General features: G+C 51.3%; 1 protein-coding gene across 1 annotated transcript in view; it reads left to right on the top strand.

Annotated features, from left to right (window-relative positions):
- SSBP3 (single stranded DNA binding protein 3) overlaps positions 1 to 27,116 on the top strand; it is a 152,269-nt gene that overhangs the window by 2,848 nt on the left and 122,305 nt on the right. The window contains exons 2-4 of the mRNA XM_012722124.1: positions 603 to 740; positions 969 to 1,030; positions 3,681 to 3,765. Coding sequence (XP_012577578.1) covers positions 603 to 740; positions 969 to 1,030; positions 3,681 to 3,765 — 285 coding nt within the window. The remainder of the gene's footprint in view (positions 1 to 602; positions 741 to 968; positions 1,031 to 3,680; positions 3,766 to 27,116) is intronic.

Genomic DNA, 27,116 nt, shown 5'->3' with positions numbered 1-27,116 from the left:
GCCCACCGGGCGCGGGCAGGGGGCGCGTGGCTTCTGCAGCCCCGAAGGCTCCTTTTGTCCGCCCGCGGCGTGAGGAGTGCGTGCCGGGGGCTTTGTTTGGCCGGGAGCGCTCTCCCTTCCCTGCCCTCGGCCTCGCGCCGGCCCCGCGCCCTCCGGGGCGCCAGGCTAGGCTGGATCGGCGGCGCGGGCTTGGCCTTAGGCTTGGGGGACAGTTGTTTGGTGGTGGGGGGTGGTGGTGAGGGTGGCGCTTTGCTGCCCTCTCCAGAGCGCGCCGAACACCCCGGAGTCCACGGCAGAGTCTCCCCGGACTCTGAAAGCTAGGGAGAGGGAGGCAAAAAGTGGGTTGGGGAAAGGAGGAAGGCTCTGGGGTCGGTGGCTTGCGAGTTTGAGAGACCTAGGTGGGTTTGGCCCTGACGCCACTTGGAAGTTCAAGTTTGGGGGTTGCTCTCCAGTCCCCACGGCTTGAGGTGACGTGTCCCCTGGTACCCACCCACTAATTGCTCTCTCTCCAGCTTTAGGCAGGGCCAAGTTAGCCTCTCACCTCTGGTTGGGGCCACAGCGCAGACAGGGCTCAGAGCCGGCTGGCAAGGTCCTGGAGCTAGCGCCCAGGGCCATCTGACTCCGTCCCTCTCTCTCTCTCTCTCTCTGCCCCCTGCCCACTTCCCAGGTTAGCTTTATACGTCTACGAATACTTACTGCACGTAGGAGCACAGAAATCTGCACAGACCTTCTTGTCCGAGGTGAGTGGAACTCCCCCATCATCCAATTTCTTGACACCCCCCTCCTCCCCACTATTCTTAGAGCCTTTGTTTTCAGGAGCAGCCACTGTGGCCACCATTTTGAATTTTTATCACCTTTTGGCATTTATTGTTAGTTGGTCTTCACAGCCTTTTGGCTCTGGAAACCCCCCTCCCCGCCCGCCCCCTCCCCTCTGCACCTCTGAGCGATCTCTCTTCTCGCCTTTCTAGATTCGATGGGAAAAAAACATCACATTGGGAGAACCGCCCGGGTTTTTGCACTCATGGTGGTGGTAAGTTTGTGTGATAGTTTTGTGCATGTGTGTGTTTTGTTCTGAGCCCCTGGTCCAAGTGAACAAAGAAGGGAGCCCTGGAGCAGGCCCTCCCTCCCCCACGCCTTAACCTTTGGCATTGCACACAGTGGGCACCCCTGGGCACACTGAGCAGGACTGGCCAAGGAGGAAGAGGGCACAGGAGTCTGGTGCCTAGAAAGTTCTTGCCTCCTTTTCCCTCTTCTCTTGGAAACTTATGAAACTGTACCTGGTGTTTGAATAGAAACTTTACTTTCTCTTCTCACTTTGGGGTATTAGGTAGGGGCTTGGAAAAACCTTGAAGGGTTTTTGTCAATTTTGCATGTTGCTTTAATTAAAGGGAGCAGGGGGCAGGGCAGGGTGGAGGGGATACAGGTCTGGTTTACAGTTGTCCCTTCCCTTTTCCTCTATGAACTAAAAACCTCAAGAGTGAAAGGCATCTGGGGCCCTTTTCTGGGCACACGAGCAGAAACCAGAAGGGACTGCCACTTCCTTTAAAGATACTGATTCAGCCTGACGGGACTGCCCTTTCATTCTGTGGGCCCTTTCCGCCAGCCCAACATCCCTAAAACCGCAAAGTTTCATTTTACCAAGAACCTTAACTGGTCCCTATTGACTTCTCAGAGTCCCTATAGTTGGGAATTTGGGGTGCTCTGTCATTGGTGATCCTCCACCAGGCACCGATCCCAGCGGGCAAGACCACTGACCACAGGTCTCTTGCTGGTTTTCGACAGGCAGGAGCGAGGGTCAGCAGGGGCAAGTTGCCCTGAGTGTGACATCTGGGTGTTTTGTGAGGCCCACCGGTGGAGTCTCAGACATTGTTTTGTAAAGAAAAAGAAAGCAAGGGTGGCTTTTGGCATTTTGGTGAAGTTCAGGAAAATGGAGCGCCATGTCTTGGGATCTTAGTGCATTTACTGCCAACTCAGGTTACTGTTTCAGGTCTTTGAAATGCAGGGGGATGAAGTGTCTGTTCTAACTTGCGTAGGGAAAATGAGTTTTTAATTACTCCTGCCAACCTCAGAATGCTGTGCTGGAGGTATGTGGTGTGGCGTAAGGCTTCTACCTGTAGGAGTGGGTGATAGGTTTTCTGTGGTTAATTTTGTAGAGAAGTGTGTGGATGGCGTTGGCGGGCCTGGCCATTATGGATTTTTGCAGAAACTTACACTTTTGAGCAAAAAAGTTACTTAGAAGGGGCAGGGGAATTTATGGCACTAGGAATCTTCTGGCATGTGGAGGAGTTAAGCATGTGTGTGCAGCTTCAGAGAGCAGAGGGGAGTGTTCTCTTAAACCCCCACGCAGCTCATGGAAGGCCCCCATTTTCTGGTGATGGTCATGGTCCTCAGTACTTCTCAATCCTTGTCTCAGCCCCACTTAATGGGGAGAGAGTGACATGCTGGGCTGTAGCAGCGGTGGCTCTGACTGGCTGTGGCCTTGTTCGTTATAAGTTTCCTTGTGAGATTTGACACTGAGCAAATGACCGTGGCTTTGGAACTGGAGGAAGCAGTCAAGCTGATCCAAAGAGGGGCAGGCTGCAATATCCGCACACCTTGAGCGAGATGCTTGTCTGACTGGCAGACCTGGCAGTCGAGATTTCTTCTGTGCTGCCTGTTTGTGGCTGGGACTGAAGCACGGGGGCAGGAGTGAGACTTCTGTGGGTGCCCATATTACTCTTCAAGCAGGTGTCCATCCCTGGGCCTTGGGCTCTCGACCTGGCTTCTGACGTCCCTTGTCATAGCATTGGTAACCCTTTTTTGGTGTAGGGTTTTACTGGTTGACAAGGGACCTGTCTGCCTGTTGTCATGTTATACAAGTTGTGATTGTGGATGGGGTGAAGCAGGGATGTCTGAGGCAGCTCCCCCTCCCCACTTCTGCCTCCTCTCCCTCCTCTCTGCTGGACCAGTCAACAGCTGCCTCTCTGAGGAGGGCTCTCTATTTCACCATGAAAGGACAAGATACTTGTTCATAAACTCTTCTTTTGCTAATTGATGTCTTAATTGATGGCTGTTATTTGGAGGCTAGGGGAGGAATGGTTTTTTTGCCTAAGGGTCTAGGTGAGAGTGGGGGTGAGGGAGGAGAGGTGGGCTGTTGGTCTTAATGTCAAAAATCACGGGACTGTCTTGCATGTGAATGGTGATCCTGCCCTGACTGTGAGAATTTAACCTTTTTACAAAATGCAGCCACCCTTGGGTGGGTGGGTGGTGGTGGTGGTGGGGGTTGTTAGGGGGTCATTGTGTGAAAGGGGCATAGATGAGAGAGGCTTGGAATCTCCAGACTCCTGCCCGCACTATGTGGGCATCTGTGGGTGGGTGGTACCAACCTGTCTGCTTCAGTTGTCCCTTACGTAAAGGAGGTAAAATCACTTACCTGACACCGATGCCGCCAGAGTCACCAGCAGCCTGTGCGAGGCACCACGTAGTAGTAGGTGCAACTAGATTCTCTTCTGGCAGGTAGATGGCTTACCAGAGAGCTTGGGTCCATTTTGTTTTCTGGGCTGAGTGTGCCCAACTAATGCCGGGAGGGGGAAGGAATCTTCCGGAGACCTGGAGCTGTTCGCCCTGTGCATTGTGCACTTGCCGTGGGGCACACAAGTAATAATTAGTAACCCGATCTTATTTTATTTTTCAACTTGCAGTGTATTTTGGGACCTTTACTGTGCAGCTCCTGAAAGGCGAGACACTTGTGAACATTCAAGTGAAGCAAAGGCCTTTCATGATTACGTGAGTAACAAATTTTTAATCCTGGCAATAATTACAGGGTTGGATAGCTCTAACTTCTTTAGTACCAAAAGCAAACACACAGCCAATTGGCAGTGGTCTTTGTTTTCTCCTTGCCTTTCTTTCTGTTCTGCCCACCTCCCTGCGACCTCTCCCCGTCCCCTCTTCCAGCAGCTTTCTGACTTGGTGCATGGTATTTCATAATGCTGTAATTATGCAAAAGAGCCTAGATGCGTATCTGGAGAATTACATGGCGTGGTGTAGGCCTCAGCCATGTGAGGTTTCTGTTCAGAAGGGCCAGTTCACTAGGAGGATACTGAGCCTCTCTGGTGTTGGTTTAAAGAAAAAAAAAAGGAGCACAACCCCCAAAATTAAATAAATAAAAAGCAAATAAGAAATTGGTGTTTTGGGGTGGCGAAACGAAAATCTGGTGACGCTGACTTGTGTTACTCTCCAAGGAACGATTTTTCAAATTACATTTCTCGTCTTGTCCACTCAGACGTGTGCTTTAGGGATCAGGACTGGTTCATCATCCTGAGTTCAAACTAGTCTAGTGAAGATAGTTAACTTCTTCACGTCGCAGCGCTTTCTTCCTTACCTGCTCTCTGTGCAGGTGAGTGCTTTCAGATTGATGAAAAGCATACAAAAGAGATGCTTGTCACATGTCCATCTCCTGTGGCAGTGCCCCTCGAAAGAAAAATTTGAACTTCAACACGCCACAAACCCAAGTTGGAGTCAGTCTATAGAGAAGAAACAGTGTTAAGACCTTCTGGGCACGATGTCATGGGAAGTGCCCAAGGATCTGTCTCCCTCCATTCTGTTTCCTGCCAGCCTCATAGGTGGCTGGTGTCCCCCTGTGAGTGTGACGCGTGCGCATGAAAAGTGGCTTGTTCTGTCTTTTTTGCATGAGGTGGGTAGGATTGGTCTTCAGGCTCTGGGCATGGAAGTTGGTTGCTTGGATGTCATTGAAGCCACCCACTTGATCTGCCATCAGTGTGCCCTACACAGTTTGAAACTGGCCTAGGAAACCAGAGCCCATCTGGTTGAGTCACAAGCGGTCAGAGCCCATTACCGAGAGTATCTGCATGGTGGGAATTTCTCCTGTAACATGAAGCGATGGAGACCCAGCTGAGTCTCACTGGTTTTAAGACTAGTCAGAGTTGGTAAGATTTTGACATGACTGAGAAGTCAGTTTCCTTGGAGTTGAACACTGCTGAAATAGACCAGTTCTCTTGCCCTTTCCAAGGTTGAAAAAGAGAAGTTGGCGATTGGTACTCACGGTCTGGTAAACTCTTGGTAGTAAAAGGTGAGTTGATTGGCTTGCTCACAGTGTGGTTCTTCTGGGAAAAATCCAAGGTGATGATGGTAGTTTCCTGAGCTGGAGATGTGAGGAGACTAAGATGTATTAGCCATATAAAAACAGTGAGCTTGACCTTTGTGCTTAATTAAAGTCTTGCCTTTTATTATTTTTTTAAACCTATGAATGATCAATTCTTGTGTGGCCACTTTTCCACTGCTATGCAGATGGTTTTATTTGAGAGTGGGGGATGGGTGAACATGCCAATTTCAAATCTGTCTCTTGCCTGACATAGGATATCTGTGCTATCTTTTGCAAGGTATGTTTGGAGAAGTTAATAATTTTTAACAAAAGTTTGGTGCTCAAGTCAGTGTGAATCTGACTGGCAATTTGTGGTTGGTCTGCCATCTTGAAATAGTGTTGTGGCAGCAAAAGTGTGCATGGATTTGCTTTTAGTAATCTAAGGGATGGCCCCAGAGTTGTATGGGGATTGCTATGGTGGTTGTAGATGTTCAGGGGATTCTGCCCAGAGAGTAGGTCACACCATTTGAAGTTGGGCATTCACAGATTTTGAGGTCAAAACCTTTTTTGCTGGATTGGGGATTTACCTGGCATCATGTGGGAGGAAGGATGGAGTGATGAATGGGGTCAAGCTGTGAGGGAGAACCAGAAGGCATTGCGTTGTAGGGGTGACAGCAAAAATTAAGAAAAGGAACCCTTTTTTCTCTTTGACATTCTCAAACTTTTGACTGTTCTCTCCATTCGCTTGGCTACCATTTAGTTAGTCCTCCTCCCTTCTTGATAGAATTATTGCTGCCACCTCTTTCTGGCATGTACACCTCTTATCCATTCAGATCCTACCCATCTTTTAAATTCTTCTTGGATAACTTTTTTTTTTTTTAAAGGTTTATTTATTCATACAAAACTGGGGTATAAGCCAGAGGTGCAGGGACAGTGAGAGGCTTCACCAGAGACAGTGGGGGCAGGACAGGCTGACTGATTAATTACACTACTGAGGGGAGCAGTGGGTGAGTCAGGAAAGGTCTGCTGCACCATGTGGGTCACCTCTGGGGCGGGGATTGAACTCATGCTGAAGTGGCTTTAGCTTCTCAGTGCTGTGCTTTGACCCACTGTGCCACCAGGGAGGGCCATTCTTGGAGGACTTTTATGATCATTCCCTGCATCCTCCCACTGTTCCTTCATCTCAGTGTTTATAAAAACCACTTGTCCATCGTCTTTGATGGCAGTGTCCCATGCGCAGGCCCTATGCTGAACCCTGTGGGTTCTGTCTCATTTCAAGGCGCCACTGACCCCGTGAGTGAAGGCGTGGAGAAACTGAGGCCCATGCCGTTGTAACTCAGTCTCCCAATGCATGGCTGGTGTTGGTGCCTATTCCCATGAACTTCCCATTCAGATTTATCTCACCAACCACTGCTTATTTCTTCCATGCAATAGACCATGAGCTGTTAACCTCTAACTCCCACAGTACCTTGCACACAGTAGGCACACTTGCTAATGAAAGAGTTAAGGAACAATGCGCAAGAAAAAATATTAGGTAATTTGGGGTCAGTGAGTAACCTGGTTTGGAACAGCCAGTGGAATATGGGAAGATATTCCTTCGGTGACATCATTTTTTTTTTTTTAATATTTATTTATGCACACAGAGCTGGGGTACAGGCCAGAGGATGGGCACGGGAAGAGGATTCACCAGAGATAGGGTGGGGGAGCAGAACAGCGGATCTACTGAAATACACTGCTGAGGGGAGCAGCTGGCAAGACAGGAGATGTCTGTGTGCCAAGTGGGTCACCCCACTGGGCGGGATTGAACAGTGATACAGTGGCTGTGGATCATTTCTTAGTGCTGAGACTTAACCCCTTGCACCAAAAAGCAGGCCCCATAGTGACAACATTTAAATGTTGTCTAGAGCCAGGTGATCTTAATGTGCATTCACTAGCCTCCTTAAATCCTTTATTGAGAGGCTAACCTGGAGTTTAGTTACTGGCCATCCGTTTTCCTTCAGGGCATTCAGTGATTGCTCATGATATGGGGGGGCCCATACCATGCCCCACATGGGCCTCATGCTGGAAACGACCTTGGTGGAAAGATTCCCGTTCTCTTAGGGAAGTAATGTTTGTTCCCTTCTTGAAGGCTGGGTCAGGCGTAAGGTCATCTCAAAGTCTCCTTTAGGTCAAGCCCAGGCTGTTGGGCTCGGAATGAGCCAAGTGACTCAGCGAGACGAGGTGTTTAAATTTTCTGTGAATTGGTGAGTTTTTGAGTCACAGTCTAGTTTCTCCCACATACCTGGCAACCTCAGTGTTCTCAGCTCACTGCTGATAAGCCCCAGTGCCCTGATGTTGACCACATATAGAGTATTGGAGGCTTCTGTTTCCCGAGTGGGCTTTTCTGAGAAGTGGGTTTACCTGGCCAGACAGCCCCAGAGGCTGTCTGTGGTTTTCTTGCTGACCCCTCAGGCCAGAGCAAGGGTCAGGTGCTGAGCGGGGCCCGGGGCTGTTTGAGCTGCTGCCCCCCCGCTGCATCAGTGTTTGCTGCCACCGTGTCCAGGGCCACCTTCTGCCTATACCCCCCCATCCTCACTACCCTACTCCCCCACCCCCCTGGCTCCTCTAGGGTCTGCAGGGTTGGTCGAGCGTCTGTGTTGCCATCTCAACTGCCAGCAGCCCTTTCCTTGTAGCTGATTTCATTTTCCTTTTGGTGCTAAGGCCCTAAGGCCCTGAAGTGGCCCCTCAGTGGGGGGGAGCCGTGATGGGGTGCCGTGTGTCAATCCTGCTCTGTACTTTTCTTGACACTTCTTCAATATCTGCCTGGTTTGAATAGTATCTGCATAGCGCTGCCTTGGTGACCAGTCTTTATTATCAGATCTCACCCCCATTTTACATACGAGGAAATGGAGGCCTTGTTTTTGGCTCATCCACGGGCTTGTATCCAGGTGTCGGGGCTAGCTCCCCATCGTTCAGCTTTTACCTCTCAGCTCTGGACAGCAGAATCCCGACCAAACCTCGGGAAGGTATTTATATTCACAGGAGAAATGCATTTAGCAGAGAATTAAACTGAAGCTCTGGGAGGTGAATGGCAGCATCACCGCAGAGGTGGGCTGTGGGCTCCGGGAAGGGTTTGTTACGGTGCAGTAGCTCTTTTGGCAGGGAATACGGGATCAGAGTTGGGACCTTTCCTCCCAGAAAACACGTGTCCCCACACAGATTTTGGACACGATTTCAGGAGGCTCACAGACTGCTGCCCCCAATCCCAAGCCCCACTGTGATTCCCCAGTGAAGCACTTGGGAAAGCTGAGTGGGCGTGGAGTGCCATGACCTTGGCGAGTTTGTTTCCTGCTCTGAAGATGTGTGTCAGGGGGTCCCTTCCAGTTCTGTCTTGTAGTTCCCAGCGTGGCTTCAGCAGGGCTGGATCCCTTCTCACTCACTGTGTGTGCTCCCCACCCCTTAGGACTCTGCTGACCCCCCTCCACCCGAGCTCTGTGCCTCTGTCTTCAGGAGGGTTGGTGAAAGTAGGAAAGTGCCCCAGAGCCTTGGGTGTGGACAGGAGCTGAGGTATTTGTGGCTCTGTGGAAGGGGTCCAGCGTCCTTGGTGGGTTTGAAATAGCACAGTGATATTTGAGAGGGCTCTCCTTGGATGTGCTGAGCTGAGGTTCCTGCCAGGCAGGGAGAGTCCATGCCTGCCAGAAGCCTTTGGGGGTCGGGGCGAGAGGGTGGCAGTGCAAGCAGGAGTCAGGAGGTGGCAGCTGGACCCCTGCGTCGTGGGGCGTGCTCTCCCCTGTGATAAGCCAGCCAGCTATCTGCCCAGAGGGCCTGGCAAGTTCACGGGCGCTGCCTTTGGCTCTGACCCTTGGCACCCTTGTGTGGCAGATAAAAAAACAAAACATACACACAGTTGTTTCTTTCCCCACTACCCTTGTGTTGAGTCCTTTCTTCGGACTCCCACCCATTTGCTGCAGTGCCTCTGAACCCCAGAGGCTGCCAGATTCCTCCATCGGTAGCTAATTAAACACTAAATGAGTAACTGGAATTGCATTTTGCCAGAATCCAGGGAGTGCGGCCACCTTAATGGGTTTCAAGTGGCGGCAAGACCCCAAATTGCAAATCCTCACCCTTATTTCAAGGCTGGAGGTGGGGCGGGTTGGGGGGGGAGAGTGGTGGGGACCCAAACAAAGTTTTTGGCAGTGGTCACTTCATTTGAACTCCAAGACCAGCCGTGTGCACCAGTCTTTGCATAATGCCAGCTTTGTTAGCTAAGCATTTGCAAACTTGGACTGGGAGTTAGCTCTGTGCCAGCCACCGCTCCCAGGGAGCCGGGAGACACCCTGCCCTCCCCACAGCGCCCCTTCTGCCTGCTTAGTTTTCTAAGGGAAGCAGATTCTCCAGTGGGAGCTCAGGCCAGAGCCTCCTCGCCCCCTCCCCTCGACCTCCGCCTCCATGTGTGAGTGTGTGTGTGTTAAGTCTTAAGAGGGAAAAGTAGAAGGGAGGTGTGTGTGCTCGAGGGCCTGTCGGCCAAGATAACAGAAATGTTACACTAGTTCTTGCCTTTATAATAGTGTCTAGGGCTTAGCGTATTTAGAAAACTTAATCTTTTTTAGCTTGGTAATCATTCTGACCACCGCACGCACAAGTGCATGAGACGATTCACATAAACTTCTTTAATACATGTTGCTGGGAGCTTACTGCAAATAGACAATAATGATTGTTTGTTTTTGATTCGCCAGGGTAATGGGGTTTCCTATAGCTTTAGCGATGAGTTTTAGAAATGTTTCTCCCCACGTTATGCTTTCTTCTCTTCCACCTGGCATCCTCTGGAGTTTGAAGTGTTGGGTTGGGTCTGGTGGCCGGGACTTCTGTCTGAGTTCCAGTCCCCATTCTGTCCATTTCTGCCGGGGCAGACTTCCTGGCCCTGTTTCCCACATGTGGAAGGGGGAATGGTGTTTCTTCCATGTGGTCGTTGCGAGAGTCAAGCCATATATGTAAAAATGGTTGTGTGTCTGTGACTCGAGCTTGGTGACTTTGTTTCCTTTAAAGTTCCCCCCCCCAACCTTTAATATAGTAGAGACAACAGCATATTTTTTTGGCACAGCAAGCTGACCCAAGGAAACTGGACACTTGAATTCCTCAGTGAGGTCCTCTAGGGCTTGGGCTCCCCAGACAGGTCATGGAATTCTCTCCCCGCCCCTCCCCAACTCCCTCCAGCCAGCCTTCTAGTCTGTTTCAACCCCCAAACCCCTGCAGGGGGGGGGCAGAGCAGGCATTCCTGGCACAGGCTGGCACTGATAAATGCCCCCCTGATGTCTACACCACGCCCCTTATCTGTACTAGGCAGCAAGGATGCGTCTCCCTCCCAAGGGTGGCGGTCACATTGCTGAACAGTAGGGCCCAAGGACTTGGCATCAGCAGAAATCTGGATTCAATTTTCTGCTCCCACCCTTTGTTGGCTGGGGAGGCCTTCAATCCTCAAGGTCTGTTCTCTTGATCGTAAAACAGGTACAGGGTGTTCTTGTTCGGCCTACTGCTTGGGCCGCACTACCGTCAGAAAAGCATGGAAAATTGTCCAGGGGAAGTGATTGGGCCATGTAAATGTTCATGGGGGAACAAGAGTGATGGCCCCCAGTCGGGAGGCTTGTCACCCCTCCTCCTAGGCACTGTATACTGCCCTGGCAGGCCTCAGGCCTCAGGCCTCACTTGGCTTTTTGGTTGAGTGAAAGATGACAAAAAAGGAAGCTTAAAGGAAGGGGCGCTTGGAAAGGATACCTGCCGTGTAGGTCATGGGAAGCTGGTTCTGGGTACATCAGCTGTGTTCTCTTTCAACTTTTGGGGTGCCTTATTATCACTTACCCCTAAGGAGGAGCAGGAGGCATTGTTTTTGAGGTGCTTCCGTCCGATCCCTGTGCTTGCTCTCTGTCTAGGCAGGAGACAGATGCGACCAGTCATGTCTTGTTCTTAAGGGAGACCAGGGTGCTAAGACTCAGGGTGGATTGAGGGGGGTGGTAGGTAAACAGTCCCACCTCCAGGTGGTGTATTTAATCCATGTGTAGGTGGTGGTGATGGAACTGGAGGTTACTTAGTCATCTTACAAAGGCGCAGAGAGAGCTCACCATTCGGCCTCAGACCTGCAGACCCAGTCAGGATCTGTGGCCCGCTGCCTTGCTGTGTTTTAAAAAGCTGTGCATATTTGGACACCTCAGTTAACATTTCTGTTTCTACCTCATATTTCTCAGGTGGAATATAGAGTTAATAAAATATACTTACCTTATCATCAGGTTGTCATGAGGATTAAGTGAGCTTATGTGCATGTATTAGCACCCGCCCCCCCCCCCCATAGCCTAAGCACCTTACAAATGGGTGCTGTCATTTTATGACGTCCCCTTGGACCTGGTGTGAAGCCTGGCTTTATGATGACGGATAGGGGCACCGGCAGAATGGCCTTCACTGGCTTGCTTCCCTGGTGGTTAGTGCTCTGGGTCCTAGGTTTAAATCCACCTTCAAGCACTCTTGCGTGCTTGGGGCAGGGATGTCTCTCACAGTCTCTAAACTAGCCCTGGCACCTGTGAGGATGAAGTGAGAGAGTGCTTGGAAAGCCCTGGCCAGCACTGGCCTGTGTTGTTTGGTGTTCATTTTCTCCTTTTCTAACTACTTCTCTTGTTCTAAGAGTCTGGAACTTTTCCTCTTGGTCCCTACTAAGTACTTACTCCTGGGGTGGTTATTTTGCACCCCGACCATCCATCTGATCTGTAGAGCAGATAGCAGCTGGGAAAGTGGATCCTCCACCAGGTCTGCCAGGATCATCTAGGGGAACACCCTCCTTTTCTTCGTTTTCCAGGAACCGGGTGATTCTTACTCATTCTCTGAGTGCCGCCTGGAAGGAGTTACTTGGGTCAGAGTTAGAGTTCTTTTCCTTTCCCCTTCTAGCTTGAAAGCCCCCCAATTCAGGAGTCTGGTGTTTGCCCCTTACCTACCACTCCCACTCGTAGGGCCTCCTGCATACAGAGTCTTGAATAAGTTCTGGGGTGAATGAGCTAGACTTCGGACCTTGGAAATGAGCGGGTTTGTTCCTGCCCGGGATCAGCCCTGTTGAACACACCTCTTAATGAAGCTGGACAAGCAGCGAGTGGTAAGGCATTGTCCTGCAAACAGTGAGTCGTGACCCTTTAGTGCATGGTGAAAGCAACTTAGCAGGTCACCCTGGGCAGTTATGAAAACAGACACAACTGTGCCACACTGAGTAAACATAAATATCTTTGCGGGAGTTTATGTGTGCCTCTAAATAAACTCACACCCTGGGTTTGTGATGTAAAAATTTGCGGTCTCACCTTAAACTTGGAAAGCCAGTAGCCCAGAGAGGGCTAAGATTGAATCTGAGGCTCTGTTGGTTGGGTGATTTGGTCAAGTGACCAGCAGTTGCTGACCTCAGTTTCCTGATCTGCAGAAGGAGGACTCATCCCACCTCCGGGGGGGGGGGGGCGACTTGTTCCCCACCCCACCTCTCTCTCTGCCAGAGTGGTTACTTTGGTGTTTGCAGAGTGCTTACTTCAGTGTGTGTGCCTGTATTCTTAACCCACTGGAGGTAGAAGGTGCTGAGCAGATGCCGGCAGAGTGCTGGAGAAGCAGTGGCTCCCCCGGGAAGTTGGGGTGTTGTCCCTCCTGCTGACCCTGCGTCCCTCCTGCTGACCCTGTGGCTGCTTCCCTCCTGCCCATCTGCAGTCCAGGCGTTAGTCCTCTGCTCCCTGCAGAGGACGTTGTCTGAACAACTGGAGGGCTCGGCTCTGGCTGAAGCAAGAATCGGAGAATAGGCCTCAGGGTGTCCTGTCTGACCCAGGTTGGCCCGGCCTTCCAGATTGCCTGTCCCCTCCCCACGACAGCTGTTTGCACAGGCTTTGTGTCCCCTGCTCTTTGTGTGTTTGGGTGAAGCGCCTGACATTTCACTTGTTTCACAGTCCTCTGACCTTAAGAAGCACAGCTGCTCCCTGGGGCCACTGTCTGAGGTTTTCCTGTGATCCTTCTTCCCCGTCAAAAGATTGTTTGAGAGAGCAGGCTGTCGGGGGCAGACCTCCCCCACACCCAGGATGCTGGCTGTACCTCCTCAAGAGCTCTTGGGAAGTATAGAAAGTGGTTTTGCAGACTGGACAGGGCGAGCACTCACTGGCCGGGTGGTTATTTGTGGGCCGGCTGCCTGCTGGGCAGGCTCTATATACTGGGCAGTTTTTTGGGACTAAAGCCAGTGCACAGGACTTGAATGTGGATGACCGCAGTTCAAGTCCTACTTCTTTCAGATGGCCTTGGGGAGGTCACTTGGCCTCTCTTGCGCCTCAGTTACTTCTGGTTCATTTTCAGGTAGAAGGAATGATATGAAATAAAGCCTGGGTTTGTTTTTCTTCCTCTCGAGCCTTTTTGAAGCCAGGGCATTGTAAAAATGGTTTGTAAATGGTGAACCCCATTTGAGGTTGTTTCAAATGTGAACAGACCCTCACACCATAGGATATGTATCAGGAAGGGACCTCTCGATTTACAGATGGGAAAACTGAGGCCTGGAGCAGGGTGGTGCCAAGGCAGGCTCCTGGCTGTTCCAGCTCCGGCTTCCTGTGGCGATCACTGCCTTCAGAAAAGCTCCCCTTAAGAGACTGGCGCCCGTGCGTGTCTGCGCCATCCATCAGGAATTTTGCAGCTTGCGCTGGGAGACGCCGTGGGCTGCCCGTGGCTTGGCCGTGCGGCCTGTGTGAGGGGCAGCGGGCCCAGTGGGCAGGCCTGGTGTCGGGCGTGTGCAGGCTGCCACTCTTTTCTCGCTGTCTTTTAGAAGGCTTCCAGTAGAAAATGTTATCCTCTCTCTGGAGGCCCTGCTTCTTGGCAGCCCTGCCTGCCCGCCGCCGCCAGAGCCGTCCACCAGCCCACTTGTGTTACACCAGGCCGGCCTGGCTGTGGCTCCGGTCGCCGGCTTTGCTGCGGATCCCGGGGCTGGTGCACCCGCCGCAGAAGGGGGTTTTACAGCATGACAGGGAATTTCAGCCACCACGTTATCTCCGAATTGGCCAATTGATGGTTTCAGCAGAGCATTTCAGCATCGGGGAAGCCAATACAATTTGAGTTAGTTGTGATGGCTGCCACTTTAAATACCGCAGTGAGTTTCTGTCAGAGAGCTAATGCGTGGAATGGGGAATTGCAGAAAACTTGATCACCAGAGTGCTTCAGTCGATTCTGACCCCAAGCTACAGAAAATGAACTTAAATCTAGTTGACTGTCGCCACATACTTTCTTTGGCATTATTTTGCTAGCAGCATCTTTGTCAAAGGGAACTCGAAGCGTAGAGACAAGGTAAAAATCGCAGTGTTCGACCCTGACCCCTGCAATTTTAGGGGAGGCACAGACTTCCTTGGGAGGTTGAGCCACTGGGAGTTGGAATGGCGGTTTCTTGGCAATGGGAGCACCACCAAGTGACAGTACTGTGGGTTTGATAGTAGTTAGCCCCTTCCTTAACAAAGAAAGCATCGTTTATTGAGCACTTACTAGGTGCCAGGGTCGTTTTCAGAGCATTCTTATTTAGACTCACTCTGTTGGGTCAACGCAGGGGACAGGATGTTCTTTCCATTTTGTGAAGGAAGAACTGATAACTGAGTAATTGCTCGGTGCCAGCTGTATGCCAGGCACTGTTCCCAGTGCTTTTAGGTTAGGTCTTATCTCATGACATACTCAGAATAGTTCTCCAGGTAAGTTCTGTTTTTATTCCTATTTTGCAGATGAGGAAACTGAGTGCTAGTGGGGTTGGGTGATGTTGAAGGTAGACCAAAACGCCCTCACTGCTCCACCCTGCCCCTCCCTGGAGTGAAAACCAGGTGCGGCACCTTTGCCACCGTGGTGGCCACTGCCCTGGCCAGGGCAGATTGAGATTGGGGCTGGTGGGACTAGGTGGGGGGAGACCCAAGCTGAGGTGCTGCCTGTGGGGTTGTGTGGTTCTATCCTGGTGCTGTGCTCTCTGTGGGCAGAGAGACCGCATGCAGGAAGGAGACCTCTTGCTTGAGGCCTGCATCCCTACAACAGAAATTTCCCCATCTTTCCACCGGTAAAAGCTGCTGATACCCTGTTACCTCCCTCTGGGCTCCGTGCTTCAAAATATTTTATTCACAAATAGATTGCTTGCATTGAGTCACTACTAATTTTAATTAAGAAAAAGGAAAAATAAGAACTATATACCTAGTGATTAGAGCTTCCTGTCAGCTCAGGGGAACCAGCGTGAGCACATTGGGTTGGTAGAATTCTAGTCAACAGGAAGCATTGGGAATTTTGGTTCCTTTTCTGTTGAGGCAGACCTGATTTGAGCTGAGCTTAAAAAATAACAGCAGTGCTCCAGAATCCCCAGTGATGTTTTCAAGATGTTTTCACAATCCCCAGTGATGTTGACATTCTTAGGCCTCTGACTTGTATCTGTGCAACCCACCTAGCAGGGTAGGTGGCTACCTCAGGCTTTGTCCTGGGATGGCCAGGGTTGGGCTCTGGAGGGAAGACCCTTACATATTCCCCTGGGTGTAAGGAGGGTCAGAGGGTAGAGTTCACTCTAGATCACTTGCCACTTTGCAGGCAAGGCTTTGCTATTAAGGAAAATCTAGCTTGGAGCACGGTAAGCTCCCTGGGATGTAAGACACCCCTCCCACCCTAGCGGAAAATTCATCTCCAGAGGGTGCTCTGGAGCCCTCAGGCCTGCAGACCGCCAGGGTGTGAGCTCCATCTTCCCTGCTGTTTCAACCCAGCTGTCATTGCATGGAGGAGGTGGATCACTGGGCCAAGAGTCCAAAAATCAGCTTTCTCAGCCAAACCTCCCACTTCTAGCTGTGTAGCCTTCTACTGGCCATTGTCTTCTTTTTGGACCTGAGCGTCCCCATTCGTAGTGTGGGCCCCCATTCATACACAGGAGGGTTACAAATTTCTGAAGCAGTGGTGACCAGCCTTCATGGTTCACATACCCTGGGCCAGGCATTGTGCATGGATTTGCCATTTAATCCCAGTAACTGTGCAGGCAGAGGCTGTTTTTATTCTCCTGCTTGGATGGGAAACTGGGTTTTGGAGAGGTGATTAGTCCATGATAATGAAGCCATTCAGTAATGAGTCAGGATTTGAACCCAAAGCCCCATTCCTAGCTGTGAGCCACAGTTACTTTAACAAACTTTTGGATGACATGGGGGGGGGGTTGGGGGGAAAGGATGTACTTTCAAAGAGTTAGAAGATTCTAGTAGAAATCTGTAAACGCATGTCTTAAAAAAAAAAAGTCACGACAGTTTGCTTCCCAGTGAGATGAATGCAGATAAACCTATTTTGACTGTTAACTTATTTTGTTGCTTAAGAGCCAGTGACATGTAGTGTTGAGTTTGTTTTTCTTCACAACACTTAAGTGTTTGCCACTTCTTGAGTGACGTGTGTGAATTTGGGAATTGCCTGTACTTTGGGAATGGAGGCCGCTCCTTGTCCTTGAGGATTTTGCCTTCTGAGGATCTTGTGGGAGGCCGGTGCATGGGCTGAGACTGAGAAGAGGCTCTAGCAATGGCCTACCTGTGTGAGCGGATGTGGATGGAGCCAGAGTGCGTTCTGAAGGTGGGGTCACGGTGGAGAGCGGAGCACAGGAGTCTTTGTGACTAGAAGCCTAAATATTTATTCTGTTCTGTCCCTAATGAAAACAAATTGTCAACAGTTGTTCAGTAACTGACTAAATTAAAATCTGTAATTAGTCAATTAGATTAAAGAGTTGGCACAACCTGATTGTATCATGCTGGTTAGGTTATTAAGAGAAAGGGTGTGATTTTTAATTACTGAATGCTAATTTTGACAGTTTCAAATAGAAACAGACGTGTTTTTCCCCCTTTCCCTAATTCTGAATGGTTTGGAAAGTAAAGACACTCAAACGTGTAAATTATGTTTTTTTGAAGGAAAATAACCGGTGCAGGCCCTTCTGTAGAGTAGGGGGATTTGAGTGAAGAGACCACGTCGGATTGAGTTGAAAGCCCTTCCTCTCTTGAAGGAAGGCCGGCCTGGCCCGGGGCAGCCTTATTTTCACTAAGTGAGAGGTTGGCTTCGACTTCAGGCAGCTGCGTGACTGAGTTTCGGTGTTCTTTTGGGTTTCCCAGTCTCTCACCTCTTGGGTTTTCGGACCAGCCCTGGGGCCGGTGGGCAGTAGAGACGGGGTCCAGTGGAGGAGGAGCTGTGCATCGAGGGCATGGCAGGGCCTCAACAGGCACAACAGCCTACCCCAAAGGTCGCGGCTTCTGGCTTTTTGTAGTGTTTTCTTGCTTCCCAGGAAAACCCAGTGAGAGGTTCAGAGGGAATGAGAGTCCTTCCCTTGATGTCTCTGCTTTATGGCTATAAGAAATGGATTGCTGGGAAAGCAGGTGCCCAGGTGTGGAGGGCCCAGCCTGAATGGATTAGGGTAAGGGGAGGAAAGAGGGGTGCTGACAGGCTCAAGGAGGGGAGTTTGGACAAGTGGTACTTGAGGACAGATAGGCCAGGGAGGAGAGGGGCGGCTTGCTTGGGTCAAGGAAGATGGGATCAGAAAGTAGACCAGGTTGTGGATTTAAAGTCAGCCAGAGAATTAGGGTGGGTGGGGTAGATCTGTTTGAACATGAAGTGAATTCTTCACTTTATATTTTTTGGGGGCAGCTCTGTTGCTGTCTCCCCTGCACACACAGGAATGTGGGTTCTGTGGAACTGGATATGAGATTTGAGCTGCACCCTCCACCCCCCACACTGTCAGAGTGTCCTCCATTTCCCCTGCCTACCTCCCTGGTTTCTGGCCATTAGTTGATGGGTGTGGACAGCTCTCTTAAGTTGTAGGATTCTGGAGGATCTGAAACTTTAGAAGAGGTCCGGGGTCACTGTAGGGAGTCCGCCCAGCCCCCACTTCTCCTTGCCCTAATAAGCTTGTGGGTGGTAAGAGGTTGAGAACCCCCCCCTCCTACCCCACTCCACTAATGCTGGGCTGCTGACCCAGTGGGCATCTTCCCTGGAGAAGACTGTTTCAACCCCATGTTCCCTACAGGAACCAACCCCTGAGTAACCACGTCATGGTTGGTGCTTACATCTTACTTTTTTCACAGGACCCTTTTGCAAAGCACCTGGTAAAAGCCCTTGGTTTTCAAGACTTAGTGTTAAAACTGCTGGTGATCCACAGTGAAGGTTCATTTCATTTGTTTGCTTTAAAACCAACTTTGCTTTCTGTATCGGATCGATTTGGGGTTCTGGGGACCTGGGTAAAAAGAACAAGGTAAGCAGCCTGGGATTCTGATCCTCCCTGGGGCCTCTACTCACAGGGTAGTAACCTGTGTTCGTTGTTTTCACTTCTGAGCTTCTGTGTGCACACCTGTAAAATGGAAATGGCGTTCAGCTGCAGTGCTGACTTAAAGTACTGACACTGAGTCCCTACAAGATGCCCAGTAAGTATTTCTGGAATGAGCGAATGGGAGGTAAAGGAAAACCAGTGTTTGAGGGGGACAGTATCCCTGCTTAGGGAGCTATCCTGGGGATGCTTAGACAGACACGTGAATGAGAAGAGCAGAATAAAAAGCAGAAAGTATTTACAAGTGGTGAGTTGTGTGTGTTTTGAGTTTGGAATTCCTCTTTCAGACTCAGATCCAAGCAGCCAAGGTGAAAGAAACCCTGTGTGTGTGTGTGTGTGTGTGTGTGTGTGTGTCTACGTCTACGTGTGTGTACGTGTGTGTGTGTGTACACGGTGGCAGCAAATAGAAGAAAGGAAGTGACAGTGCTAGGAGAGAGTTTATTTTAAAAGCTTCCCCACTGATAGATTTGTGGCTCTGGGTAAATAGGGAAGCTTGTAACGCTTGTTTCGTTTTCTTCCTGAAGTCTGTTTTTGGTGAGGAGTGGGGGTGAGGTCAGGGCAGCCAAGGGAGAGGCGTGTTCAAGGTCCGAAGCGCTGGTGTGTCCATCTGCACAACATGACGAGGCCAGAGAAGTCCTCTCAAGCCCACTCCCTGCCCCTTCCCGCAGGACTGCGCTGTCCCTGGACTGAGTGCCCGTTGCTGGGGTGTGCTCTGGTCTCATCTAGGGATGAGCGAGGACTTCCTGCACTCAGGATGACTTCCTGCTTCCTTCCTGGCCTGCATTGGTTGCCCAGAGCGCGCAAATCTGGTTAGCTCTTTTTTTTTTTTCTTTTTCTTTTGTTGGGTTCAGAAGCATGTCCTCCTACAACCCTGACCAGGCCTGCTCTGGAGATGTGGGCGGGCTGCTGGGGTGAGCCCTGGCCTGCCAGGAGTTGGGGAGTGTGTTAAACTAGACATGGAGGCCCATATGAATTGTCCTGAAATTGGAAACCACTGCAGGCAGGAAAAGGTGAGAACTAGGGAGAGGTGTGAAGATGGTGGACCTTGAATGCTACACATTTTGGGGAGGGAATTTGGAAGTATTTTTGTATTTTGAAATCGAAATGTATCAAACTGGTTTTTGTTATTAGGGTAGACTGTAGGTGCTGAGACTTAGGTACCAGACATTGCTGAACTGTAAGAGCGAAGGAAGGGCCAGTGCCCTACCTCAGGGCCTTGGCACAGGAGATTCTCCCTATTGGGTGCACTTTCCTCTGTTTTCTCTCTGCCTGGGGTAACCCAGTCCTGGAGGAACGCTGATCACTTTTCACGTCTCATGTAGATGACATCGAATTCTAAGATGCGCCTGATTGTTCCTGAGCCATGGAGTTGGTCCAGCTCTGTGCAGTAGGGGAGGGTATACAGTTCGTATCTGGTGGTGAAAGAACAGGAGGCAGCCTACCTCTCAGCACCCACCTGTGCGTTCGGCCAGCTCCCTGGGGTCCTGTGCCATCAGGACAGGTTTGGGTGCCCTGTTTGAGTCCTGGCTTGGTATTTGCCTTTCCCTTCTGAAATAGGTTGGGCATGTTGACGGAGCATTGGACATGAGGTTTCCTTAGACATGGTGGAGAAACACTCAGTGCTTACTCAGCCCAGCCTTTTGCCAAGTTCACTGGCCTCTCCGACTAGAAGCCACATGACTTTGCTCCTGCCCTGATTTTGCTCTTTGTAACAAGGGTCGTGGAGTGGGTGGGCAGGGATGTGGTCTGGATTCTTGAAAATGGTCTAGCTTTGGGTGCCTCAATGAGATGTTCACTTCTGGTGATGGGAAATAGCCTGGTCTGATTCCCCTAACTCTTCTGCTCCTCCATGCCAGGAACATTTTATGATTGGACACCCCCATAATTCAGGGTTGCTGGCGATTTGATCAGGTCATACAAGTCTCTAGTTGACCTTTGCCTTATCTCAGAAGACTCCTGTTTGCTTAGCTCATGAGGATAAACACTTCAGAGGGGGGCAGCTCAGGGGCTGTGTGTGGGTCTGGGGCCCCTTTGCTTGCTTCTCACTGTGAGCAGCTCTTATCTGTTCTTTTGGGAGGGCCCAGCCACACCCTAGTGGATAGGCAGCTTTAGTTGGGAGCTCCCTGGCTTTTCCACTGCCTTTCAACCACTGCTTTCTATGAAGACTATCTTCATAGTTGCCAGTTCCAGAACACATTACATCCTAAATCCACTGAGGGGGGTCACGGCAGATACTGGTCTTTTTCTCAGATACACATCCGCTCTGTCTAGTCTTTCACTCATAAAGTAGTTGATGACCCTGAGGTGTGGCTGTAAAATGAAGGACACTATCACATTGTTTGCCCTTACTGAGCTTATAGATTGTTCTTTATCTGGGGTTCATGTTTTAAGTTCCTAGCTGTGTGTCTGCAAGTAGAAGCTGCAGCCTGCTGAGTCACGGAGGCCTGTCCCCTAGGAAGGCACCAGAATGCATTCTAGCTCCCCGTCAGGACTGCTGTTCTGACGGGAAGGCCAGTACAGCCACTCTGATCTCAGCCCACTCTCACCCTGGTGCTGTGCTTCCAGTTAACGGTTCATAGTGGCGGGGAGCCAGGCCTGCACGACCCTTGGGGTCGGTGTCTGTGTGATGGAGCCGGCAGGGCCTGCAAGTGGGTGGCAGAGGGTGCTGTTGGCACCAGGCGAGGACACAGAGAGTTGGAGCAGCCTTGTAAGGCTGTCAGTGAAAGTTTCAAGACCTTGGCTATGGGAAACACAGTTCCACAAGAACAAATGTTGAAAGAATGAGGAATATTTGCTGGTTTTAAGGAAGCGCTCAGGGGGCCTATATTCTCTGAGACCCAAGTGAATTCTTCTAGGCTTTACCAAAGACAAATCCCCCCTCTTGGTGGGGAGTTGGACATTGTAGCCCCACCTGGGAGCACAGGTGCTGCGAGGCGCCACCTTTCCTGGTGAGTTGAACAGTCAGCCCTAGAATAGCCCAGCCCAGCTGAGGCCCTGGGCTGTAGACTGGGCCCCTGTGGGCCTTTCTGTCTCATGAAACTGGTACTGACCCTGTCCAGAGCTGCCTTGCAGACTGGAGGCACAGAAGACTCTTTTCCCTTCCTTTAGAACATTTTTTTTTTTAATGTAGAGTGTATCACTACTATTCACGAGGACTGAAGTTGTTCCTGCAAACAGCGGAGACTTTCCCATCTAGGACCTGTGGGTGGCCCCATCTTTGGTCTAATTTATTCGAAGGCCGGTTGCTAGAGCCTGGTCCAGTGTGCTTTGGGGACCCAGCGGTGGTGCTTGGAGTGAGGAGCAGTCATGGGGCGGGGCTGTGGTGGTGTAGGACAGGGTAGAGGGAGGCAGAGCAGTAACTTAACCTGTGGAAGCCACAGGAAGGGCCACTGTCCTCCAGAGCAGTGCATCTGCCCCACTGGGTGGGGGAGAGCTTGCCCCCAGCAGTCCCCATAGGAGTCCTGGCCACCACCAGCGGGCCTGTCAAACCTAGACCCCACAGGAGGGCGGAGCCTGGAACAGCTCCACAAGACGCTCAGTGAGCTCAGTGAGATCAGTCCAGTGCCCTTTCGCCCAACGACAAAAGAGCCCTCCCTCCTCTGGGTGCAGCTCTTTACCTGTCTCAAGTCCATTGTCCCCATTGTGGAGTCTGTGGAACCCCAGGCCCCCACTAATGAGTGAGCCCTAGTGCCTGGCGCACTGATGCTCAGTGAGAGTTTCGCTCAGTGACGCTGCTGGCGGGAGGGCAGAGCAGAGCCCACAGCCTACGCTGTGCCTGGCGCTTTGTAGGTGCTTGGCTACCTGGGTAAAGAAAGTGGTGCCCAGAGAAACAGGACAGGGGCGCCATGGCAGCAGGGCGAGAAGAGGCCCCTCTTGCCCTGCCTGGGGGTGCTGTGACCCCCCCAGTGGCCTGTGGCTGTCTCTCGAGGTACCTGCTGGTGGCAGCACCCAGCCTCTGGGCCCCTTTGTTGGCTTGGACCTAGGGGGTGATGTCAGATTTGCTTGGCTAATGTGAAATGTGATGGCATCACATCTCTGACTAAAGTAAAAAATCGGAGATCAGAACTGCAACGAAGACCTGAACACCTCCCACCCCCAGCCATAGGACAGAGGTCCCAGACCATGAACCTGTTTCTCAAGGTCTCTGCTCTGCCCTCACCCACATTCCAGATTCAGCCATCTTTATTGCAGACCTTGTCCTGGTGCCGGACACTCACCGTCCATACAGATTAATTGCAACCTCCGGGCGAGGTTGGCAGTGGTTGTCAGTGGAAAACGTCACAAAGGGCTGAGCAGGTAGGATGTTGAAGAGCATCCATGGTCCAGGGGCGGCCTGGCCTTTGTGTGCCTCTGAAAGCCCCCTCGGTCAGAAAACCCAGCACCTGGCTCCTTGCTGTCTCTTCCTGCCCAGAAAGCAACGTGTTTGTCTCTAGCACTTGGAGGGTTTTTCTTTTCTGCATGGAAATAATTCTTTGTCTCTCTTCAGGGTGGCAGATTGGGAGTGCAGAGAGTCAACCCATTCAAAGCAGTCTTTCTGATTTTGAACAACTGGGCTGGGAGGGGTCTCCTGGTGGGGGGGGTAGTGAGGTGGGAGGGGGTGGGGACTCCAAGAGCCACGGGCAGCTGGGCAGGAGGGGTTTATCCTTGAAGCCTCCCCCAGAGCCTCGTGGCATTTCTTGCCCTGGGATGTATGAGTGGAAATCCTAGGCCGACTGCTCCCGCAGCAGAAAGCAGGCTCCCTTTTCCTGTGCCTTTGTCTCTGTTCCCTTGGTCCCAGCCCTCCAGTTCTGTGGCCTCCCCTCCCCCATGGTTCCTTCCTTTGTGCCCTGCCACTCACCAGGGAAACTTAATTCGACCCACCCGCTGAGGCCCCTTCCTTCTCTGTGCCCCCTGAAACAAAAGTGAGTAGGCCCCAGTCTGGCCTGGTGATAGGGAACAATGACTAAATGCAGAGGTCACAGGCCCCCAAAGGTGGTGGGTAGTTCTGAAGTTCAGCCTGAGCCTTACTAACCAAGTCAGAGGGAGTGTCATGGTCTGGAGGGGCAGGGGTGGGGGATGTGGGGGGAGGGGATAGGGGTCTTTTCCAGAGTGATCTGAGGCTGTAACTGTGGCCAGGGGACCCCCTTCGGGGTCTTTTCCAGAGTGATCTGAGGAGACCCTCTTCTTGGGTGAAGAACCCTGGAGTCTCTATCTGAGCCCCTCGTTCTGCTTTAAGTGGTTCTCAGACCTTCTTAGTCTCGAGTTCTGTGTGAGCCACTTAGAAATAAGGACATTCAGAATATCACAAGAACCAAAGCCATGCTTCTGGGGGCCAGAGCACCCAACTTTGTCACAAGATTGTCTAGTCATCTTTAAGTAAGGGTTTGCAGTCACTCAGAGTGTTAAGCGCAACTCATGGGAGAAAAATTGAATTCTGTGGGGGGGAAAAATCTATCCATTAACTTAATTTGCAGAGAACATGGGAAGGACTGGCTTGATTGGGTTTGTCATGATGAGACGGGAACTCCAGTGCCTGGCCTCTGACCTGATGGCCGTGAGCCTGAGAGCTTGGGCCTCCGGGCTTGCTTTGGGGCTGCGTGGCCAAGTGGAGGCGTGGTGGACACCGTGTGCGCTGGCTGAGGCGGAGCAGAACTGCGGTGGCTGTGGCTTCGTTATTACTGTGGAAGTGTTTTTTTTTCTTGTCTAAAATATCTACATTTTCAGTTATATATGTCTAAAGTTGTGTAATAAAAGATAGCATGTAAATTTGGGAATATCATACTCGACCCTCCATTTACATAAAAATTTGATTCTCGGTCCTCATGTGTATTTTGGGCACCACTGTCTCGAATGCTGTCACTGGGGCCACTTTTTGTCCTCTGACTTGCCATTTTAAGCACATACTAGTATTCTCTAAGTTGAGTTAGTATTTTTCAAACTCGAGTATGATTCTGTCACTAGGAGTTTTATCTGAAGGCACGGGCCCCATGATAATATTTGCACGGCTGGATTTGTATCACTTGCCTCAGGTGTCTATTGCTGGAAGTATGCTGGCACGGGAGACCCCGTTCTGATACTGGGGAGTGGGACTACCCTTCCTGCATGTCCCTGTGTGATCCTGATCATTCTTTTGAGTCTCATGTTCCTCATCTGTGGCTCACTTCTCACGATGAAGCATGTGGAGAACACAGGCAGTCTTGTGTATACAGTAGGCACTCAGCAAATGCACCAGTGGAGACTGAACCCATGGGACCATTCTGGCCTTTCGGGTTTACAGTGTGACCTTGGGGGCTTATCTGCTGAGGCCTGCAGGTGGCCCTTGTGGAGAAAGCTAGGATCGCAGTGGATTTGGGGCTTGGATTTTGCAGCTAGGAACCATCCAGGGGAAGGTAAGGGGGCCCTCGAGGATGAAGTAAGGCTTGGGGCCCTGGCACCATTTATTGATTGGACCCCTTTAAAAGTAGTTCCAGGTCCTGCCCTCCTGCCGTCTCAGAATGGAATGTTGTAAATGTCCTTGATTTGGTGGTAAGAGAAGACTTTACTGGGCTCTTGGAGGCTTTGTCTTTTAACCATCTTCCTTTCTAAGCTGGCAACAGTCTAGCAGAAGCCGCCTGTTGAAGCCTCCGTGACAGGCGCAGGGTCTCATCGCATGCTGTCTCTGCCCCGTCCTTGCCATGCATGCTGTCTGGGGCTGCCAGCAGACATGCTCACACTCTCGTCCTGGGCTGGTCCAGAAACTCCTGGGCGGACAGTAGCTGTGTGTGGCGCTGTGTCCAGGTTTAAGGGCCAATTTGCATCGCCATTTGTAAATAAGTGCTGCTTTGAATAGCCACCTCTGTTGGGCCTGTGGTGGAACTGGGATTTCCAATTTAGATGCTGACGGCAACTTGAAACTGAAACAGTCAGAAATCTACCATACAGAAAAAGAAGAGCAGGGGGATAACAGGCCCCCAGCTCGGAAGTTGTCACCTGGCTGAGACTTTTCATGTGGATGCCAGTCCACCGGGCCAGGGCCCTGCCTCGAAGCCGCCCCTTCGCATTATTATATTTCAGTGAGAGAATTAGTGAAATGAAATGAAACTGGACGTGTGTTCAGTTTCTTAGTGAGGCTTTTAGTGCTGCATCTCTCCTTCTAGTTGTGAGCTCTGTTCTTCCGTTATCTGTTCTAGCCCCAGTGTGAGAAATGTGCAAAGGCTTAAGAAGCTCGGAGCGTTAAAATCAGGGTAAAATTAATTGCAAAAGTGGAATTATGGGTGACAGATCTTGTGGGAGGGGGTGGGGCAGACACAACCTCGACTGGAGACAGAGCTAGAGACCCAGGGGGAGGGAGCCTAGGGGCCTCAGGCTTAGGGGAGGGGTCACTATTTGCATAACTGATGGTCTCTCCGAGGGGGTTTGGGGGTTGGCAGTGGGGGAGGGGAGGTTAGCACAAAGACTCTTTCTGACCCTTTCTCCTCCCCTCTTCTCACACCCACCTCTCCTCCCTTCCCTTCTCCTCCTCCTGCCAGGCCCCTCAGCCTGATCTGCACCCCCTGTGCCCCTCAGGTCAGCCGATGGCACAGACTTGACCTTGCTCAAGCTCCAGTTGTAGGCCACTAAGGGCCACTGTAGCCGCTTGTCATGTCCAGATAAAGTTCAAGAAGGCCTATGACCATGCAGCTCACCTGAGAAGCGGGTACTTTGTAAAAAGTGAGCCCTCAGTGCTTGGCCTGATCACCCTTTCACCTGGATGCTGGAGGCTTCTAGAGGGAGACTGTGGCCTAAGGTGGTTTTTCTGGGGCCTGTTGACTTGGCACTTGGAGATTCTCTGGAGTCTCAGTGGGCAGCTCTTGAAATGAAAGGGAGCCGTGGCAGGAATGTCCTCATAGTATAATACCCGTTGGCTCTCAGAAGGGATCCCACGGAGATGAGCAGAGATTCCCATGTACTGGTGTGGATGCAAGGTTTGGGAATGTTTTTGTTCACCATGGCAGGCCCTAAGCACCAAGCTGGTCGGTGCATCACATATTTTTGCTAAGCTAGTAAATGAATGGATGCATGCTGGCAGTGGGACCCCAGATGGGAGTACTTTGTCACCCACCTATGCCAAGCCTCAGTTTCCCCATCAGGAAAATGGTGGTGACATTTCTTGGTCAGGAGGTCCTGAGACTCAGCCGCCATGCTGTGTGATGACTATTCCATAGTGCTGAACACATTGAGCTCCCAGGTTCCTGATCAGGCCCTGATCGACATCTGGAGTCACAGAGACGGAAGCAGGCTCTGGACTCACCTGTGGACAGTAGGGTGCTGCTCGTCTGGCAGAGCTGGAGGGGCTGGCCTGCAGGGCTGCAGGGTCATAGTCCTCCGGCCTGCCTGCCGCTGCCTCTGCTGCCCTGTTTGGTTTCTGCAGGACAAGGTGATCTGCTGGGATGGAGGACTCGTGCAGTTTTCCCATGGGAGAGGGCACCCTCATCCCCAAGTCTGTTCTTAGGGATTATCCCAGGCTGTGGCCCTCTGCAAAAGGGGGACTGAAATAATTCAGAAGCAAGTTCATGCCCTCGTGGTCAGTGAGTGCCCTGATGCCCCACATTAGGCGGAGTAGGGTTGGCAGGGAGACAAGGGTGCAGGGATGGAGAAAGCATGACCCACGAGCCCAGGCCTCCTGAGAGCTTGGGGTCTTTGCGCCAGTTTCCTCATCTCTGAAATGGGGACAGTGCCAGGATCCATCATGGGATGGGTGGAGTGGTTAGTGAGTACATAGCCCTCTGC

The sequence above is a fragment of the Condylura cristata genome, unplaced genomic scaffold, assembly GCF_000260355.1.
Source record: "Condylura cristata isolate star-nosed mole 26May11 unplaced genomic scaffold, ConCri1.0 scaffold00008, whole genome shotgun sequence".
Taxonomy (NCBI): domain Eukaryota; kingdom Metazoa; phylum Chordata; class Mammalia; order Eulipotyphla; family Talpidae; genus Condylura; species Condylura cristata.
Note: the sequence above shows the minus strand (reverse complement) of the source record. Positions and strands in the feature narration are given on the sequence as shown.